This window comes from Gymnogyps californianus, chromosome 6, assembly GCF_018139145.2.
Source record: "Gymnogyps californianus isolate 813 chromosome 6, ASM1813914v2, whole genome shotgun sequence".
Lineage (NCBI taxonomy): Eukaryota > Metazoa > Chordata > Aves > Accipitriformes > Cathartidae > Gymnogyps > Gymnogyps californianus.
The window spans coordinates 7,091,961-7,114,227 of record NC_059476.1 but is presented as its reverse complement, the minus strand read 5'-3'; the positions used below and the strand labels follow the sequence as shown (position 1 = coordinate 7,114,227).

Below are 22,267 nucleotides of genomic sequence, written 5' to 3'. Positions count from 1 at the left end.
GTGTTGAGCAGATGCACCCTAAAGGATGCTTTCATCTGACGTATTCCTGCTGCCTCCTGTGTCCGGAAAGGATTGGAAATACTGTTCTGGCAGGCACCACTGCCCAAAGCAGCTGCATACGCCTTGTGCTGCCTCCAGCGCCTGCTCATACCTTAAGTAGAGAGCTCCTGCCAGCCCCCTTACAGCACCCCTCTCTGCCTGTTCCTTGGTAAGAGCGGAGTGGGTCTCTGCAGTGGGAGAGGCAGCAGGCAGAAGTGAGAGGCACATGTTTGTATGTGGAGGTGGGATGAGCTGCTCCGGGAGCTGGCAGCCTGAGGAAGGGATCCAGAAATCCAGATTCAAACCCTGTGGCTCTCAAAGGGGGACCATTCTGCTGTGAAACCAGCCCAGCTGTTTCCCTGCCTCCTTGCCCTCCCTTTCCTTCCCATCCCTCCCCCAGTGCTAATAAATATATACTTAACTCATTTAATTCCCATGGAGGTTTGACATCAAGGCATAGAACTCAAAGTTTACAAGATAAATGACTGTGAGGAAAAACATGAGGCAATAGTTCAGGGAAGAAAATGCAGCCAAAGAGAATGACTGGCGAAGAGAAGGAAACGGGAATTCCTGGAGGAAGGATCATTCCCCAGAGGAGTGTGTGAAGGGAGGGGGCAGAGAAGTGTAAGTACAGTGTGATGAGGCATAAGGTCAGGAGCACCAGGGAGTGCGCAGCCAGGCCCCTGGAAGAGAAGGAGAGGGGCGAGTGGAGGTGGCCGCCTGGCAGGCAGGAGCAGCTCTGCAGGATTGCAGGAGTGGGCTTTCAGGGAGACAAAAGCCAAAGAGGACCCTTCGGGTTGCTGAATCAAACCCCTGCAGTCCCTGGTGACCACAGCAGAGCCGCGCGCTCCAGGAGAGTTGGTGAACGGACCATCGCAGTGCCCACCCCAGCCCACAAAATGCTTCTCAGCGCCTTGTAGCGTACCTAAGACCTTCAGCATGCAAGACCAAGTGCCGTATGCTGCAAGAAGAGATCAAGACAGCCTCTCTGATACTGTGGCTGGAGGGACAGGAGAGGAAATGACTTTAGCAGCAGTGTTTGGGATGCAGTGAAGAGAGGAGGTTGAAGCAGAATTCATTATACACCCAAAGGGTACATCTGTGTTGCATAATACAGCGTAGTGTGGAGGCAGTTGCAGCTCTCTGTGCTTTGCCAGAGACTAATTTCTGGAAAGGGTAGGATAGCTGTACTCCTGATAGTCCAAACAAGCTAGTTCCTTCATGGCTAGTGCAGATATCTCTGCACTACATTGCATGATGTAGACATACAATAAATTCCTGTCAATAAGGAGTTTAAAATAATTCAAGGCAAGCTCTGCAATGACAAAACCATTGGTCACCAACAGCAAAGGAATAAAAGGTGAGATGCAGAAGAAGCACTCCTGCACCAAAGGTGTGATCAGAAACACCCCACAGAGAGCAGTACTTCACAATTTTTTCCAAGGCTCATGTTTTCTCTGTAATGGTCTGCTACCTTTTGAGTCAATGCTCTCCTAATTTATCCTGCAATATCATGTAGTACCCAACACACCCTCAATCTGCAATTGCGACTCTACCAGCCCCTCTACAGAATTAACTCAGCTCTGAATTAGTCATTCGATGTGCCAGCGCATGTAAAATAGACTCAAGTGAATCAGATCTTGTGTGCAGGGACTGAATTGCAGTAAATACAGCGACTCGGAGAATCTCAGTCTACATCTGGGCTTTCATGTCCGGAGGGATACTCTTTCTCCATTGGCTGCACAGCCTCTCCGAGCAGGACAGGCACACAAACAAGCCGGGAATGAAACCCCCAGAACCACACCACACCTCCTGCCCTCTGCAGTAATGCTGATGTGGCAGCATAAAAAATGTGGGGCCATAAAAGAGAAACCCAGGTGAGGGCTGGAGTAAAAAAGTGTCCAATGACAGTAAAAAAAAAAAGGCAAGAAAAATCTAAAAATCTCCTCTTAGGCTGAGCTGCTTCAGATCTGAGTGCCCGTCTAGCAGACACTGGGGAAGAGCACGCACAGCATGTCAGCCTGCATTAGGCTTGCTTGGGCTGAGGGAGCCTAACCCCGTAGGCAGTGTGTTGTCTAGTGATCCCAGCAAGGAGCAAAATAAGGTATGCTGGAAACGCTAGCCTTACTGGTCGGAGCCCAGTGCAGAAGGCGTCCCCCTTGCAAGCTCAGATGTGGCACCTAGAGATGCCAGTGATGCCTGCAGCAAGCTATTTATGAAGGGACGTTGATAAGGGAGATTCATCAGCATGGAAAGGCTGAGGGGCTTGGACCTCATTCAGCCAGAGCTGGAGGAAGCCAGCTACGTCATTCACCTTGAGGACAGTCCAGTTCAAGAAATCTCAGGGAAGAGTGAGAAGGGGAAAAAAGAACCAAAAAGAGATTTTCTCCTCATGAGGATATTATATTCGTTTTCTCCCATGGGTCTTCTCCTGTGGAAGCAGTAGTGACCAGAGTGTGTAACATCAGCGGTAATATTGGCAGTATATGTAATGTGAGGGAGGGACGGCAAGAACTGAATTTTGGTCTTCAGTTTCCAGCACTTTTTTGGGGATGGAATCAGGGCTCATCCCAAAACCAGAAGGGGGAGATCCAGGTTGAAAAGATGTGACCCGTAATTTTACAAGATTATTTGACTCGTGTGAAATGGCTGTCAGTTGGGGCAGAGATGGTGTTGGAGATGCACTGTTCAGCACTGTCATCTGAACTGGACCTGGTGGGCCACAAGCCTGAACTCCCAACTTTTAGCAAGCTGATCATCTGCCAGATGCCGCCTCCTTGGTCTGTTTCAGCCCAGACAAACTTAGACTTGATCTGTACATCTACCCACAATGTCTCAGCTTTAATTATTGATGATATCCATAAGAACTGTGACTGGGCTGGTAAACTCTGGATGAGGCTATGCCCCCAAAGAAATCTAATCCTGATATTTCTTTCTCTGCAGGGGGTGGAGGGAAACGCAAAGGCAAAAGCAAAAAGTGGAAGGAAATCTTGAAATTCCCTCACATTAGCCAGTGTGAAGATCTCCGAAGAACAATAGGTAAGAGCTTTTCCCTTCTTTGGAAGTATTGCATAAATAAAACAAGCTGTCAAAACTGGTTCAGCAGAACGACATTACAGGTACTCATCATTAAATGGAATCAGTTTAGAGATGGGCATGCAATGTGTATACCTCCCATGATGCTGCCATGCAAACTCAACATTTTCTGGCTCCTAACAAGGCACTGTGGATCAGGCAGGAGAGACTGGCATAACGCACTTGCAAGGCAGGGCTTGGGGCTGGCAGCGGCCAGGCCCTTTCCTTCGCATGCACAGGCTCTAGGAGCCAAAGGGACTTTACCGTTAGACAGTACCTGGCATATGGAACAGGTACTTTGACTTGGTACCTACCAGGACCAACATGGCTGTAAAAGGACATTCAGAAATGAATCCCCTCATCGCAGCCTGCATTCCCTTGTAATAAGTAGCTCTTTATCAGGGAGGAAATGAGACGATGAAAGCAGAGAGATTGCTGATGTAGCTGAACGTTAATATTAATTATGGTCTGGATATGATGTTTGAAGCAACAGCCACTGCCCTCTGCCAGGCAGGTTTGCTCAGCAGTATCATCCTCTATTCAAACCACAACCACAACACCACTTTATGTAGTTTTTTATAGGACATGTAAAAATTTTTTTTGAATTACTGTTTGTTTTATCGATGTGGGCCAAACACTGCAGATTTGGAAGGGAGCTTGCAGGGGCCATTTCCATAACACAGCATTTCTCCTCCTCATACCTGCCAAATTTCAGCATTCTTTTGACTGCTGCCTTGGCAAACAAGGCTAGCAGCTATCTCCTTGTGCATTCTCCACTGGAAAGCCCAGTATTACTGGTCTCAGCACAAGATGTTAACTTGAGCAATTGAGGCTCCTTTTCTCCCCTGCACTGACATAAAATCCAGCCACTGGCAATGAATGAATGAAAGGCAAGAAACTGTAACAACTGAGATAACGGGCAGCATAATTTGTCTAACTTGGGTGAACTCCTGGGGCCTGAGTGACAGTGCCCTGGCACTATTTACATTCGAAATTCACAGCGTGTTTATGCAGAGAAAATATGTGGAATGTTTTGAAACTCTCTTCATGGTCTCCTTCAGTAAATTTTGCTTCCCTCATCTTCTGCTGTAGAGCTAAAAGGAGGTAAAGAAAGGAGGGGGAGGCAGGAGAAAAGAGCGTGGGTTTTCCCAGTTTGTGGCCACTCGACAAATTCACAAACCCTGGAACAATTTCTGAAGGTACAAAACCTGCTGGAAGCAAATCTGACTCAATATATTGTAATTTGCATAGGGAATCCTCTCCGTTGTTCCATCAACCTTGGTTCCTACAGGGGAAAACGGCACCAGATAAAATGCTTGCTCTTCACAAAGGTGTAATATCCTAAAATGAGTAGTCTTAAAAAAATTAAGTCTGTCAATGATTTCTGTTTCTGAAATGCTGTTTCTGGCATTTTTTTGGTGTCAGCTTTGTCCTAAATGTAATTTGTTTTGCATTTTTTTTGTGAATGAATTGGTGAAGTAACAGAACAAGAGCCCTTGTGATGCTCTTGGTGGATTTGGCTTCACTGCAAAGATTACCCGTTGACTGGGAATTTTAGCAACTGACTTTTACACAACGGGAAATAAGGTCCAAATCCCTGTTCTGTGACTCTAATTTTAATTGAGTAGCTTTCCTGCTGAGCTGGATTTGATTACACAAGGAATGAGGCACTGCTCAGCCTGAGTAAGGTCATCTGTCCTTGCTGGCTCTACCATTTTTCAGTTAATCTAGCTGAGCTTGGAACATCCCAGACAAACAGTTGCTGTTCATACAGAGGATCTGACACAGCTTGGATGAGCCAGACTCTCCGGGTCCATAACATTAAGTTGTTTGCACATGTGTGGTTGATCCGAGGTGCTCAGGATGGATCTGTGGCATGAGCAGATCCATTGCACTGGGCTCTCTGTGGCTCATGGACGTCCAGGGACAAGTACCGGTCGTTGCAGTCTGACCTTAAACCGCTTCTTTTACAGTCTCTGCTGAGGAAGAACAACTCCCTTGGCATTAACCCATCTTCATTTGTTATTTTCTGCAAGTCCTTTAAAAGGATCTCAGGATTTCAGGCGACAAGGCATCTCCGCAGGTGATGTTGTGAGGGAAGGTACTGACACAGCCTTCTTGAACCACCGGTCAGCTAACTGCTCTATGACTTGCACGGGATGCAACTGCTTGGTGTGTCTGCCCATCAGTCCCTCCCCTAACAACTTCTTAGCCCACTGCTCAGTGCCAATCAAATTTGATAATGAAATAGAGACCCCAGAGAGTCTTTTTCCTCCAATCTCTATGGAAATAGGCACCCAGCAGAGAAGCACAACTTTATACAAGGAAAAGGCTACAACCTCAATTCAATGTGTTTAGAGAGCAAGACAAATACCGGTAGGTTCTGCTCATCCCAGACCTCTTTGCTGTGTGTCAGCCTCCCAGCACTTTTGGTCAGACGCAGTCTTGCCACTTTGGTTAAAAAAAAAATCACACCGAGTCTTAGAGGGTTGCATGAACTGGAGGACTAGGCTGTTGTGGTTTTGTTGTACTCCTCTTTTCTGGATGCTTCCCAAGAGCCTCCGTGGAAAAGCTGGAGGCAGGGATGGGATGGACCTTTTGATTTAGAGCGGGCATGGACTGCTGTGAAGAAAGGCACGGCTTAGTTTAATGCAGCCGTAAGCTATGGATGGAAAATGCTGCTGCTGTAATTGTGGCAATACAGCCTACATGTGTGTGTAGATGCCCACATTTTGGTGTAAAAACGTGTGTGCTTTTGCACCCCACTAAGGTGTACTGAAAAGAGTCTGTGTCTTAAAAAAAATAGTGTAGTGTGAAAAGAAATCTGTGAAAAACAGGAAGGCTGAAATAAACCAAGGGTCTGCGACCTGTGTTGACACAATTATGAGTCAGTTCATACCTTTTGGTTCCCTCTGTGTTTACAGGAGACTCTGTGTTTGACTATCCATCATCTGGTGTCTTACTGAAAGACTTGCTTAGTAACCCCTTTTTTCCCCTCCTTCTTGTGCACAGAAACAAAAATCAAAACACCCGAGAGAAACACTGGCTTTTGATAAATAAACAAACACTGGAAACATCTTTATTAAAAGTGCCATTTAGCCAAGGAGCTCTTTTTTTGGATTGCACTTAAAAGCAAATTCTTTTCTCCTTTCTTTTTTGTCCAAAGTACGCAACACCTTTTGCAGGGAAACTCAGTGGCCTTCATTGTGTGCTAATTAAATAGGCAAGTGGAACAGGGATGCTACGCTAATACCTTTACTGGGCTCTGAGAGAGGCTTGTATATGTATATTTGTATACTATGAATGGCTAATGTATGTTTCTATTTGCAGCCCTCTTCCTGGCTGTATTTAATTGTATTAAAACAGCTAGCCCTTTCCAGGTCAGTATTGGCGTTAGCAGCCCTTTCAATCGCTGAAAACTGGTGTTTGAGACACTCATGACAATGACTTATATGATGGATGCTGCTAGTAGATGGTATTCTGCTATCTTGACAATTCACAGATGATAGCTTAGCAAAAGAGAGGTGTTTCAAGGGAAGGGAAAAAATAGCAAGGCGCAGCTTTAAATATTCCTACATTTGACAAACACGGCATGAAGAGATGCCACAAGTTAGGGATACCCACTAGTTTAAAGGCCATCAGTAAACAAAAATATAAGCAAAAGTTGTAGTTTTAAAGGCCAGAGAGTCTTTTTGATGATAAAAGATTCTGGATGTCTGTAAATATTTCTGAATGACGCAAAAGGTTCTGTTGGTTAAAAGTGTGGAATTTTTATTTATTTTGCTCAGACCCATTCTGTGCTTTTTTCTTCCATAAAAAAACTGCTTGGGTGAAAGAGTTGATTATTCTGATCTTTGGCAAATTTTCTTTCACAACTGTCCAAATGCTATATAATAAATCAAGATTTTTTTTCCCCATAGATTGAAGTTTGTGGGGAAACTGCCACAGAATGTGTCTGCTGTTTATGGCATAGAGTGCTTTGTTGCATTATTGCAGACAACTTTAACTCCTTCAGTAAAGCAGGTTCAGGTTGTGCATTGTGCTCAGGTAGAAGGAGAACTCTGATGATTTCTCTTGTTAAATATTTATATTCAGTGAGGTTTCACAGTCAGAAAGATCAGCCCCATTAATACTAATTTTGCCATGCTTGGTTTAAAAAGAGAAAAAAAATCCTCACTGTGCCATTTAACCTCTTCCGTGACATTTGCGTCCCATTTATCCAGGGTAAAAGTAGCTTGAGCTTCCAATTCTGTCAGGTTCTTTTCAGCATTGTTAAAAATACAGTTCTGTGTGAGAAACGCTTTGTAGAGATGGTGAACAGAGTAAGTGGGAAAAAATCGAAGCCGCAGAATTCACATGCTCACTTTTTACAAAAGCTGGCTCTTTTTTCCCCCCACTTTTTTTGTATTGTACTTTTTCAGACATGATCAAGACCTTCACCTACCTGATTTTTTTTCAGTCACTTTGGAATTTATCTGCCTGGAGGCATACTGATGGTGCAGGCTCTGCAATGGGATTCAGACCTACCTAAATGAGGTGTTTTGAGCCGCCAGCATGGGTGCTGATAGCAATCAAGAGGCAGCAGTATGGACATCAGTGACAGAGAGATGCTTGAGTATTTATCCAGCTTCCTAGAAATGCTTTACAGCCTGCACTGAGCTCCATCCTGTGGCAGAAAGACTGCTACTATACCGCGGTTATCTCGTTTAAAGGTAGCTTGGGCACCTCTGCTCTGCTCCACGGTGCTGGGACATCTTTCATGAATTCCCACCAGCAATTCTCGGGTTCCTTGGCTTCAGAGGTTTGCCAGCGCTGCAGAGATGAACACATGGGTGAGGGGTCTTGGAAGAGAAAAGTGTGAGTTTCCAGGCTTACTCGTGAGGGAAGCTGCCTCTGAGAGATCAAGTGACAACATGGCATATTGATGCTCATCACGGGATAATGTGTCTGCGTGGCACCCTGCCCTGCTGCGGCTGGGGAAGGTGTCAGACCCGGGGGATGTATCCACTCGGGGAACGGAGATGTAGGCAAAGAAATACAGTGCATGTGCAGATCCCAGAATCTGAGACTACGTGATGGTGTCACTCATAAAGCTCAGGCACTGAAACTGGGAAAAAAAAGGCATCAAAAGCCCAGTCTGATCAAAACCATGAAGAAGTAGCCAATTTTCTCTCCACTAAATTCTTCAGCTCTGATGTTTACAGTGATTAAAAAGCAAGGTTTAGAAATGTACTCCTGAAGCCAACAAATAGATCAAAGGAAAGAATTGCAGCTTGCCTTCCACTGCACAAGGCTTCCACGAGCTTCCATCAGTTGCCTTCCACAAGCACAACTGATTATAACTTCTGTGATTGTCTTATAGTATCGGTCTGAATACTACACCTAAGGCTGGTCTCATGTTTTTGGCTAAAACTAGAGTTTGAATTCTTGAGAAATATTTTTTTTGTAGAAAGCATCAGCTTTCCTTGGAAAAAAACTTACATTTTTATTGGAAGTAGTTTTTCAACAAGTAGTCAGGATTCTGTGGCATGAAATAACAGCAAGGGGAATTTTCTCCTATTTTCTTTCCAAATGTGTAGGCATATGGGTAGCTGTGTCGGGAAGATGCTGGTGGTGTGTGTGTGCATACAGCCAGAGCTGAGTACCCAGCACAGAGCTCTACAACACCTCTGGGAGGCACTAAGTTTTCTGCAAACCTAGAGAACTGGAATCAGTGGAGTAGAAAATACTATCTAGTAAAAAAAAAAACCCAAACCACAACCCCCCCCCCCTACTGTATCATTGTTATACTGTTCATTGAAATATGTTTCCAGAGAAATTCATATCATTTAAAGCCCAAGCTGATAAACACATAGACTCACAAATAATTTTCTATCCACATAGGGAATCCTTTTAAATTCACTTAACACCAGATGGGGTTTTTTTTCAGCAATCAGAATTGTGCACTGTATGAAAATAAATTTTCCCACATTGGTGCCCTTAGATAACTGCAGCATAAGATATATTTCAGTCACTATCAGCAATAGCAAAATGATATCTTGCTGGTGTTCTTGCATCACCCAAGTGTCAGCTCCTAACCTAGGTGCTTGTTAGCAGCCCAGGCTGCCTGTGCTTAGGGGAGGGAGTGGGGCTCCTGCCACAGGGGCTCTGCATTGCCCATTGGGGTCACACTTATTGCACCAGGACTCAAGGGCTAGTCGTGGTGCTGTGGGGTGGATAGTCCCTTTGATGCTGGAGCGGTACCTAACAGAAGATCTCCCCGGCTGAGTTGTCCTCCATGGTGGTTGTCTGCGGGGCAAGTACAGAAAGAGCACAGAGAGAGAGGAACCCAAGAAGGACTGAAAGCAAAATTGGAAGAACTGCCGAAAGCTGCGGATAGGATTTATTGCTCTGGAAAAAGTTATGTACATTTTTTTGGATAACATCAATGCAGGAAAAAACCCTTGAACTGATTTATTTCTAAAGAAGAAACAAAGTCCTTCTCCTTGACAGTCCCCACTCTGTACACTTCCCTTCCCCCTCACTTTCTTTTTTTCTTTCTTCTACAGTAGGCACAGCTTTCCCCTCTCTTCCTTCAGCCAAAAGGTCTCTGTTGCTCCTTCAAAGTACGGCTTATGCAATCTTTCCAGCATAGACCTTGCCTTCCGCAGTACCCTGTAGTTTCTTGGATTTGATGTGCTGTCCCATATCATGAATACATCTAAATTAAATTAGATACTTTTCAGGGGCAGGAACTGGCCACATGGTAGAAACTGTTCCAGCACGTGAAATGATACGGCTGACGTCAAAACCGTATTGTTTGTTTACAAACCCACAGTTGGTTCAGTTCCTTTCTTTAAAATCCTTCAGATTGAACTATAATTCTATCATAGACATAGGTTTCTAGTGCTCTAATGATGGACAAACAGAGCAATGTTTAGTGCCCTTGCAAGATTAGCTGTATCCAGTTTATAGCGACGGGTGGAATTGAGAAGGGTTGGGTTTTTTCTTGCAATTTTTTTTTAATGCCATCACAGAAAGTATGTGAAAAACAAGCTGTTTTATGCATCTAGTGAGACTCAAGACTAACACTGGGAGAACAGGCTGCTTGCAGGCTGCTTTTACTTGACAGCTTCCAGGACGGGAAGGGGACGCAGGGGAAATGAGTTGAAATGATCTCAGCCCACATTCTATTTACAGAATTTATTTCACAAGACTTAATCCATTAAGTATTACCTTGGCAGTGGCAACCCAGAAAGAAACCAAGAAAGACGTTGCTATTCTCCATAAAGAACAGGCAGCAAATCCACATCTCCTTACCAAACAGTGAGTCCACACCAGTCGTCATTCAACAGAAAGCCTCCTAAGGAACAAATATTATCACTAAACCTCTGTATTTTTATTTTGTGGCAAAGACTGTATTTGGTGCAATGAATTAGTCTTTGCAAATTAAGAAGCAAGAAAAAATGCCACGACACACTTTGAACTATTTCCAGAAGTTATTACAGGGATATGCAGAAAAGGAATTAGAAGAGAATATTTAAAAGATCCATTTCATCTCTCACTGAAAATAGAAGTAGATATTGTAAGCTGCAGGGTTTTTCATTATCTTATTAGGTAATATGAGTCATTAAGGCTAATTAATAGTTATGCAGTGATTTGGAATTGTAAAATGCTATAGAAGTGCTCACGGGTCCTGTTAAATAGTAGTACTTGGTTGTTAAGGAAATTTATTTTAAAACCAATTTAGCATTTGCTGGATATGCGGAATGAGAGGTAGGGCTATATTAACGATAAAAACTTACTCTTCTCCCTGCTGAACTCACTCAACTTTGCTCCTGGTAGTGATGAGAGGAAGGTGGCAGGGCAAAGCAAGCCTCTGGTTTGGTTAACTCTGTTCAGCTCTGCTGGAGTCAGTGAGAAAGTTTCCCTTAAATTAAATTGTACAGGAGCCCTCTTGTAATGCAAGAAGGGAACTGTGGGGAGGGAAGAGAGAAAAGATCTACCAGACCTACATCATAGGGATGCTGTGAAGTGCGCTCATGGGATGAGCAGCCCGAAATCCTCGCCTTTGGGGATGCATTCAGGCTTTTAGGGAGGGATGGGATTAACCTAAGTTAATGCTTCTCAAGGGAAATAATTCATTAGGAGCAGTTGGTAGAGGAAGCATTATTTTGACTTGGCTTCTGGTAGTCATTACAGAGGCCTCTAGGATTGTGGCTGGGCTTCATTTTAGGCTTTACTAGGAACAGTCATGCTAGAAGTATGACATTTTTCTCTTTTATTTCCTCCTTCCATGCCCTTCTTTGGTGGAAGAGGGGCAGGAGAAAAAGAAACATCCTATTCTTTACTTAAAACCAGAAAATAAGAGGTAGTCTTAATTTATATGAAAGTCACGCAAAGTCCATAAAGTATTTTGAGTGAAGCAAAATTCACATTTTTTATATATATGCTATTTTGAATATCTGCAAAATATAAAAGCAATCTTGTATTTCTTTTTTTCAATTTTATTTCTATCTTTGTAGCACTTCTTTTACTGAAGCACTCTTTGCCACAAAGTGTACTTTTTCAGCACGAGGTGTACTTCTTCCTTCATTGTGAAGGTCCTTGATCTGTGCACTTCAGTTCCACTGGTTTAGTTATCTTTTCCTGACAGTGCAAATGGACAATAAAATGAATATAAATACAATATTTCAGTTTTAAATATCATATAAGGCACTGCAAATTATTTTGTGGGTTAACAGGGTTGGGATTCATACCTCTTGTAAATCCACATCTGAGGCGAGACCCCAGATAACGTGCCTTAGTGCAAATCTGGCCCATTATTATCGTAGTGCTCTTGATTTCTGGCTTTCAAGGAAAAGAGAGGTTGAGAGTTTTTAGGATAATCCCACACATAACTTTTAATTCTGGTTTTAAGACACAGTGTGGGGAAATTCACGTGGGGAATGTTAAAAGCCTGATTTTTTGGTGGTTTGGCTGAATCTCTAAAGTCATTGAGAGATTCCATTTATTTTTCAGGTAATCACTATATGCTGCTTTGAAAACACTTTGGAGGTGATAACTGGAAATATTTCTCTGTGCTCTGTAGATCAGAAATTGGGGCATGGCCAGGAATTCTGCTAAATATTGATATTAAAATAGAACCCTCACTTGGCAGGGTCAAAGCAGGAGTTATGAGACCATTTCTGAATAGAGTTCCTGGTTATGCCAGTACTTTTATTTGCTTATTAATCACATTTTTACCATCCTACACCAATGCCAGAGAATTCTAAGACAAGTAAAATAAAATATTCTCTACCCTAAACTGCTGTCTCTTAGCTGAAGCAATGGAAAGGATGAGTGAAAGTCCAATGTAGGGAAGGGAAACAAAATTATAGAGCAAGATGGTATAATGCAAACTATGAAAAATCTCCCAAGTTTGGGGAGGAAGGTAAGCTGGTATTTGATTTTGTTGAAGAACTCCCTGTTGTCCTGGAATTGGTAAAGTTCAGCGCAAAAATGGCTCAACAAAAAGCTTGAAGTCTTACAATCCTTAAAAAATGTTATGGACCAAGACATTTAAGTCACAATTAAATTTAGTATATTAAGAAAAATGTGAAGGTTTTTACCTTTCCAGAAGAATGATTGATTAGTTCCAAAAGATGGGAAGTCTCTATGGTATGAAATGACTCACAACAGTATATTCTCTGCAAATAGTTACAAACTTCTTTGTACCTGCCAGATTCACCATCCTCCTGCCCTGCACCAGCATTATATTTGCACAGGGGCACCTTGAGGGTCTCTTCACGTCACATTGATTTTCTGAGCTCTCGCTTGGACAAGTTAGGACAAGGCAGTGTTGACAGATTGGTGAAGGCTGTTCTCATGAGCAACAGGACCTGGCTCAACTACATATAAGTATTTGCAATGTTGAAACAGCCCTCTGTAAGTAAGTGCTTTCAGACTTTCATAACTCTTGGTTCAAAATATTTTAGGCATTTGTAAACATGGCTTATGGAGAAAAATGGTTTTGAGCACAGGAAGAATTTGGCATAAGTCACTTCAGAAATATTCTGATCAGTCCAAACAAACAATATTCAGCACTTCAGTATCACGTTCATTGCATTTGACCTTTTGGCGTAGGTATAGTTTGTCTCATGAGCAGTGACTTCAACACACCGAGCCCCAAGTGAGGTCTAAGAAGTAAGGACACCCTACAAAGGTACACTGCTGACTCTAAAACACAAAAGGGAGAAACCTATGGTGGGGAACTTACTGAATAGCATGGAATATTTGATTTAATGTAGCAAAGTATGACATATTCGTGCTGATGAGCTCTCCAACAGCCAAAGCCAACTGGCAGCCATGCCACTTCAAGCAAGATCCTTTTCAGATCTCTTTGGCTGAACCTGCTAAGCCTGTGCATGAGTAGCTAGGTGAGATATCTTTGGGAAAGACCTCCATGCTGGTGACAGGTTGGGCCCCTCATGGGAGGGAGCTAACCTGTCCCTGGGGTGGGAACAGACCAGCACTGTTGGTTCCTGGAGGCCTCTGTGTGCCCCAGATCTGTGCCCAAGGAGGATTGAGAATGGAAGACAGGAGAGCGGGTGGGCTGGGGGAGACAACTGTAGGTAAATAAGGGTACATCCCCTTTGCATAGTCAGTGGGAGTATTCCTGAGGCTCATACTGCTTGGGAGAGGAGAAAAAAGCCAGCATGAAAAGAGCAGCTATTTAGTAGCCCTTGTGTTGGGAGTGGACCTCATGACTGTCCTTAGCTACACAGCGGCTTTCTTCCTCCAAGGTAGAGACTCTTTCCTTCTGAGACTGCTTTCATCCCTGCCCAGCAGACTGTGGGTGTCCGTGGGACGCCATAACCTCATTATCTTCTATGGAAAAAAAAAATAATAAAACCTTCTAAAAATATTGTCTATGCCAGTATTGTCTATGCCAATGTGACTATGAATCAGTGGTCAGAGCTGCGAGGGAGAATTACAGCCTTTTCTCCCTGTTCTTTGCCATGGACAACCCCTAGTCCTATGACTAGGACTGATGTCTTTTTTAGAATCTACTTCAAAGTCTCCTCGGGGGCCAGAGCCTTTCTTATGAGTTAAAAATCAACTTGTTTAGGTAAGATCTTAAGGAGTGGAAGGCGGCAATGCGAAGTTTCAAACTCTGCAGAGGAGCTGCCAACGCAAAGGTCACACAAGGTTGTGGTTACTCCCACTGCGTGCTGCAATGGGCTTTGTGCATTAGTACAGACTGGGATTACAACAGGGCCAGCACAGAGAGAGGGAAGACATGGATCCACCCTGTAGCCCTGTGGTTTTCGCAAGTTTTCTGGCACTGGCCCCTGTTCCAAATCCTAAAGGAGCTCTGACGGAGACCTGCCATCCTGGTTCAAAAAAAGGGATAGGATTTTATTCTCAATAGCACCGTTGAACTACATGGAAAGTAACCATCACCTGCAATCAATTACTAGTAAGCACCTATAGACTGCTTGAAATCTATAAAGAGCTCCATAAGTGCTCACTGTAACTCATAGTGTAGGTAGGATATTCCTTTATTTTCTCTTTTCTCATATGGTATGAGACCAGTTGAAAACTTGTCCTTCTCCATCCCCAAGGAGAGATTATGTTTTTTTCCTAAGCCCCAGTGATTTTAGCCTTCTGTCTCACTAGTTGCTGGGGAGTGATGATGCTAAATCACGTCTCCCAAAAAGCCTTTATCCTTTGTGTAAAGGAGCTGATAGCTTCCCTCTACTGATGCAAGTCAAAACAATGTTTTAGCTGGCAGAATTATGTGGAATTCTGCCTCATCTGTTTTTTTCCTCCCATCAGCAAACTAGTATTTCCCTAACAAGTCCCCAGATCTGGCAGTTTTCCAGGGTTTCCCTTTTTGGTAGGCAGCAATAAGGAAGGGAATCTCATCTTGCTGCCAACTCACCCACTTACAACATGCATCGGGGAGGGATCAGAAACCCTTTCCTTCGACTGCCTCAGAGCAGAGAAGGCACTGGGAGTTAAGCTGGAGGCTCTTCCTGTGAGATATGGATCATCAAGACTTGAATTAGAGAGCAAATACACACCTTCGCTTTTTTCCCTCCCTTTTTTCCCTTCATTTAAGTGAACTTAAGTCCTGGTGACAGGTAATGCACAGATAGCCCTTGAAAGGGAGATGTTGTGTTTATCTCCCAGACAGGTGCAGTCTCATTTCCCTCTCTCTGCTCTGGTCCTTTCCAGGGCGGAGGTACAACGGCAAGAGAGAGAATATTTTGGCGCCCATGATATTGCTCGCTCTTGGCTGGCTCTGCCAGCCTGGATGCCAGTTGTGGTGGTGGGTTTTGCATAGCTATGGGTTTGATACCAGTTTAGCTTGCCAACTGCCAGCATAAGCTGTGTAACTTGCAACTCCACAAATGCCGTGCCAGCATCTGTTTCTCATCCTACAGCATTTTAAATAGTGCACATTTCCAGCTGTCTTCCCCTTCCTTCCCAATTTCAAAGCACAGTTTGTTGGTTTCATGTATTGCTCTGAGATGCATTTCCAGGCTACGCAGTCCGTATGCAAGGCAAAGCTGGTCAGGGGGCTGCAAGATTTGACATGAACTGTCCGTGCCCTCTCCCTCCAGCACAGTCGTGCGTCGAAGCAGAAGAAATCCTCAGCTGTGAGAAGCCCTACAGCTTGTGGAATGCATTAATTAAACAAGCGTCTCTGGAAGAGGTAAAATGGTAGAGGACCTCTGCAGATAACTTGGCAGCTCCCTAATACAGTATTCATGGCTTCAAGTCTCTCAGGAAAAAAACTGAACAGCCTTTATAGAGGGTTTTTTAAAGCCCTACTTTCCAGTAGGAATGTAATTGAAGAACGCTGTGAAGGCCGTGGAAGTGTGCTGCTCGCAAGCAGAGGAAAGATTAAATTCCAGTGCTTTGTTTGGGGTAAATTGCTGACCTTTGTCTTCAGCATTAAAGCCATGTGAAGAAAACTATTCCTAGCATACAGCAAGATGAGTTGCTTTTGCTGGATTCTTCCCTGCATATAGTGTAATAGTTTAATATGAATATAGCAGGAAACAAGGAAAATTGAAAGCATAATTCGTTTTGAATGGCATGATGTAAGAGGTGATTTCTTTTAAGGAGCTAGAAGGCAAAGGGATCAGCGTTCAATATTTTAAGTGGGCTCTTGGAACAATCCCTTAATGGAATTTTTTCTCCCCCCCCGCCAGATCTATGTTTTCTGCTAGTTCTCTTTTTCTATTTACAGACTTTAAAACCTTAATCAGAACAATTTTACTTACCAGGTTATAAAAGTCCTCTATCTTCTGTCCCACAAAGTCAATAAGTGTTTGTTTCTTCAACTCAGTAACAGTTCCCCATTCTGCTTTTGATTTACTCAACATCAGTACAATTTCTACCCACTGAGTCAATGTCTTAAGGCACAACCTCTTCCTGCCATGCTACGACTAAGCATTTCCTATAGTAGCCTTGTAATTTCCCAAATTCCTCCTCCTCCTTCAGACCCTGGGAAAGCAGATGGACCCTACAGCATGACCTGGAGGTCACGAATCCAGGCTGCTAGAGCTGAAGCAGGGAAGTGCATTCCAGAGGAGACAACCTTTCCACCAGGAGCGTTTGCAGCTCCGGCTGCTCTCCAGCCCACACCGCTGAGCTGATACTGAGCTCTTCAAGTGATTGCAAGTGACATGGCCTGGGGCACGGAGACAGCAGATGTCTGGTATTTAGGTTGTTATTGCTCGGTGTTTTCCACTCGAGCTGCAACTCAACTGCTAGCTAATGACAGTCACGGGGACCTTCTGCAGCGCATGTCTCGAACAGGGCACCTGGGAAGAAAAACCCATTGAAAAGCGTCGTGCTGCTCTCAGTCATTTGAAAGGGGAGATGGCGTGTGGGAAGCCAGCAGAGGCATGAATCACCGTAGAGAGGTCCATATTCAAATGTCAAGCCCACAGTTTTTTCTCATCAGTCACAAGGAGAAAACCACTTGGCAAAGCCAACCCAGCCCTGAACCTGAGTGACAAAACAGCCCCCTTCAATTTGGCCTCTTGTAAATGTTGGCTTTTTCATTATGTTTAAGTAAATCAGTTTAATTTCTCACCCCAGGCTTATAAGCTCCAGTTATGTCCCTGAATCATACTGGAGTGGCCTGTCACTCAGCTGCCCTAGAGCACATCCAGTGCTGTCCAGATGTGATGAACCTTTTGTCCCATCAAAGCTCTGAATGTGAAATAGAGCTAGGAGTGACGTGGATCTCCCATGGAAGTCCCTGTGGTCAGAGAATTGGTGCTTGGCATTGCTCTGCAGCTTCTGTCGCTGAAGAAGGGGAAGGACATGTGGTCAATGTGCTGTAATAAATATAGCTGACCTATCTGAAAGAACTGCTGTGGACAAATAGTTATCTGTGGCCTGGAAGACATTATCAGTCAACACAAGGAATGTGGCTTCTGGGTCATATTCAGACCTAGAATCAAACAGATCAGGGTTAAAGAGTCTGAGAATGACAGAGCTATGGTCATGGTAAAAGATCATGCTCTAATTCAAGGCAATGGAAAGTGCATACAAAAACTGTAATCTCTCAGGCAGCATGAGGCTGAGATGAGTAGTAAAACGTTAATGCCACCATGAAAACACATCATCAAAAGGCAAAACCAAATCAAGAAGAACAAAACCAGCACCACAACAGGCACTCTGGTTTTGTACCGGTGGAAGCTCTTGTGATCTCTTCATTGGGTAAACAGAAGCTATTTGTCCAGGGCCTTTCCCAAGCAGTCCATGAATTACAGGTGTAATTGCAGGTGGTTTAATGCAGTGTGCATGGGAACAGCCTGAAAAGAGTGGCAGAATAGGCTTATTAAGAAGTAGCAGGAGCTATTAAAGTTTCTGAAGGGCTTCACTCAAACTGAAGATGAACATGCCATGGTGTTTCACGCTGTTGCCTGTTGCAGCTGGGGTAGCCTAGTAGGCATTTGCTATCTCAAACTGTATGTGCATGGTCATTTCATGGTGTTGGTCTATTCTGCTTAAATAGAGTGCTTACAAAGTAGGTCTTACTTGGACCTCCTGGTCTCTAATTTGCAGCAAGTGAAACTTATACCCCTATTAATTTTAGAGAAAGGATATTTTAAGGCTTCATTTCAGGCATTTCTTATTATTAATGACCTACTGTAGCTCTTTGAAACTGCTGCTCTTACCCAGAACTCAGCTGCCAATTACTCATAGACACCGAGAATCATAGGATCCAAAAATGAAGTCAATGCCTCCAGTATAGCTGGACTGATGTAGAGCTGTGCGGCTATGACGTGATACTGGACACAAGAAATAAAAAGTGGTCTCTGTCTTAACTGTGGGCAGTAACAACTCAGAGTTTGTTAATCAGTGATTTCTTAGCTTCCCTTGATTTGAGGAACCCAAATATATTCCAACTGAAATGTGGATACCTACATGGGAAATTTAAAGCTTAGTAAGCAAAGCCCTGGCCCTGGCCTTGCTTACTGAGCTTTTCAAAGTCTTTGGGTCCCTCTGAGTACAGGCTGAAAAACATGGTCTGTTTCAGATGATTTCAGTTATTTAATGAGAAAATTATGTGAAGGCTGGAGTGAAGAATACAGGAAAATCTGATAAGAAACTGAGAAAGATCACAAGTTAAAATGCCACACAAGAATGCTGAATTGTGAAAAAAAGAGAAGGAAATCGTTTAAATTAGATGAATTGTCTGATCTGGAGAACTCCACAGTATCACAGTTTCCAAGGAAATCAATGGACTTGGTATGAATTCTTGGAGTATCTTGCAATATTTGTAAAACTTTTCACAATGATGGATGCAGAGGGGAATTATCTGAATAGAGAAATGTGAGTATTACAATACCTTCAGTGAGGCTGTGCCAAGGGTAGGACCAGGCGACAGAATGGATGAAATCAGACTGTGTCAACACAGGCACCTAAGGCGAAGTGAACGCTGTCTTGGGTCTGTTCAGTGAAAATATCATTTGTGAGAGATGCAGGCAGATTATTCCATACTAGAGCCAGGCCTTGCCACCCTTACTGATGTAATCAGTCTTGATGGATGAGAGTAACCAAAACCAGTTTTCTTAATTGTGCTGAAAATTTTATGTCTTCCTTCTGTCATATCTTTGCTGACTTGCTGCCTGTATTTGCACAAGCTGTTGTCATTGAACAGTGTAGATTGATTCTGGGGAAAATAAGGCAAGTCAGCCATACTCACCATGTTGACTATGTGATTCAAAAGTGGTTTGGCCGCTCCTAAAAAAAAAAGGAAAGAAAATTCTCCTGGTCTTTGGCAGAGGATAAGGTGACAACCTTCCAAATACCCTAATTTCCTTTCATTTAAAGTCTGGCATCCAAAAAATGGGGAGGCTGTCGTCACATTATGAGTGAGTTCATTTGAGAGCACGATGGTACACACAAGGGAAGCTGGCCAACAGAACAGGGAGGAAGAGAGGCCTTTTGCAGACAGTTTTTTTTCCTGTGGGACATACCTGGGACCCTCCAAGGCAAAATACGCTTGCTTTCATCCACAACAAATGTTCTCCAAGTGCTGTACCACATTTGGCAGTTGCAGCCAGGGTCAACTCAACACTTGATGTTGCCCAGGACTGTAAATTCTGGTCTATGTAGTTTGTTGTGTGGGGGACTATCAGATGAGATCTTTTAATTAAGCTTGTGTCTGCTCTGCTTGGACATTGCAGCCTATATGGCATTTCTTATTAAGAGTAGGATGTTAAATGTAGTGTCATGGCCAAATTCCAGCCTGGGTGTTTACATTCTGCTCACTTAAATGCCACTGTTGGATCATTATATGAGAGCAAACTGTGGTGCTTGTCCTGTGCTAGTAATGAATATGCCCCTAAGACCCGCTTTATGGGGAGGCACATCAGCTCTCCTCTGAGGACCATGAAGTCATGATTCACGTTAATAATGATAGCATGCACCAGACCAGACCTTGTGGATTTTTTTTTCTTTTTTTTCTTTGTAATCTCAAGGTTTATTTGCTTACTCTTACAGTATCATTGATTTTTCTACAGTGTTAGTGTCCCTGAATTATTGCATGATATATCTCCAGCATGCTGTTGTACCACAGGTCCACATAATGGGTGAAGGATAAAACCCAGATCTTTTAGATCAGGGTAGTTTCTCAAATGCATATTTCTTCAAGAGGCTTGTTTAGTCTGTTTCTGTTTTGCCAGAATGTGTGTTTTCAGGGAGTCTTCTCCTTTACCCGAATAAATCATGATTCTCTTTTGCTACATCAATCGTAGCGGTTGAACCTGAGAAGACTTGGAAGGTGTCTCCGACAGGCGTCCAAAAGCAATGAATATTTATTCGTATTCTGTAAACCCTTCCACTCACCGGGGCAGGACTGCCTTATTTTTCTGTGTTTATTCAGTGCCTAGCACCATGCTCCCCTCCATATGATCTTGGTCCTGTGCCATGATTAGACATTAGCACAGTAAAATAATGTTCATTAGTAATAATGTTACAAATTAATAACAGGAAGAGTGAATGAGGAGGCAGGACTTCGCTTTCTCTGCTTTCCTCCTCTGGGAGATTTGTCAGGCAGATCTCTCTTCTAGCAAGGCAATTCTGGAAGGATGGAGCAGAGATCTACTCCTACATTCTCTTTAAGTCTCATATCAGCGAGGTAGCCACTGATTTCCCCTTGTAAAGAGGTTGAGTGGGGTACCCAGTATGCTGTACCCACTGTTCACACTACTTTCAATATTAAAATGCATATGTAGGAGTGCTTGAGTATTCCCATTGGAGTTTCCCACTTAAGGCTGATAGATAACCCAAACCATACCTTGATGAATTACAGAGTTCTTCCTCCACAGAGTCTGCTTTGCTAACACTTTTCCCTCTTTGCAGGCCAAAACCAGGTATTTATTTCATTTTTAAAACTATTGATTGAATTATCTTATTTTCTAAGTGCAAAGAAAGGTAGAAATTATTGAGCTGTAGAACAGTGGCTTGAATTGGCCGTGTCAGGCATACTGACCTATTGAAAGGTAGCAAGATTCTGGGGTTTCACATAAGAGAGATGTGTGCCGTGGGGTGGAGAAGCAGTTATAGATCTCATTAAGGCCAAGTACATGTGTGTGCCATTCTATATTTCAGGTTTATTTTTACCTGGAACATAATTAATTCAAGAAGCTAGTTACACAGGTTATATTTTTAGATAGTCCTGGGCCCAGCTGAGAAAGGAAAACTTGTCATTTCCTCATAGTTGGGTTGCAGCGAACAGAACAAGAACAATAGTTTCTAAGGGGGGAACTGGAGACTCAAGCCTTCTTACATAATGTAATTGGAGGCTGGAGTTCACACATGAAGAACATGTCTTTATACGTATTCTGAAAACAACACAACAGAAATATTGTGTTGCAACTTGCATAACATGTAACTCTGTTTCCCAACAGTTTAGTGCACACTATTACTAGCAGAATGCAACACCATAGCTTTAATAGCAAATTCATTGTGTGAACTAAACACACCCAACCAACCTCAGGTTGCCTTCAGATCCCTTGACTGACAAACAGTAGAGCTGAACGTCTGTTTTTCACAAGGGGATGGCCCCATTAAGAGGGTCAAAGCTATGTTAAGGCTGATGTTGGTCATGCAACAGGCAGTAAAACGATCTTGCCCTGCAAGTGCTACTTCCTACATTTTCTTCTTGACTTCGTCTCCACAGATGAGATCAGTGGAAAGGAAGATGGGGAGGGAATAGCATGGAGATTGCAAAACATACTGGGAGAAATGTACTTTTCCATGCATGTCTTGCTTGCTGGACTGCACATTCCTCTTTCCCTGATGACAGTATTATGTGCTGGGTTTTGCTGGTAGCTAGGCAGCTACCCAAAGCAACAAATCCAGGTGCCAATGAAACTTTCCATTGACTGAAGTGGGTTCAAGGGCAGCAGTAACAACTCACAATTCAGTCTCTTCTGAAGCCACAACACAAGGTCCCATACAATATTTTTAACTGCAAATTATTCCAAAATCTCTCTCAAAACATAATCTGTACTTCATGCTGCATATCTGTACCAAGGATTTAGAAGGAAAATGGGTTATTAGTACCTAATTTACATTTTATGTTTTATCCTTCCTGGCAAGTTAAAGCTGTGGTCAATGGTTCGGCCCCAAATGGCCTTTCATTACTCAGGCT

The 22,267-nt window shown here is 43.3% G+C and overlaps 1 protein-coding gene across 1 annotated transcript in view; it reads left to right on the top strand.

The window, feature by feature from the left end:
- Window positions 1–2,987: 2,987 nt before the first annotated feature.
- GRK5 (G protein-coupled receptor kinase 5) overlaps window positions 2,988–22,267 on the top strand; it is a gene marked incomplete at its 5' end in the record, with an annotated part of 92,891 nt that continues 73,611 nt past the window's right edge. The window contains one exon of the mRNA XM_050898843.1: window positions 2,988–3,078. Within this exon, the coding sequence (XP_050754800.1) occupies window positions 2,988–3,078 (91 nt within the window). The remainder of the gene's footprint in view (window positions 3,079–22,267) is intronic.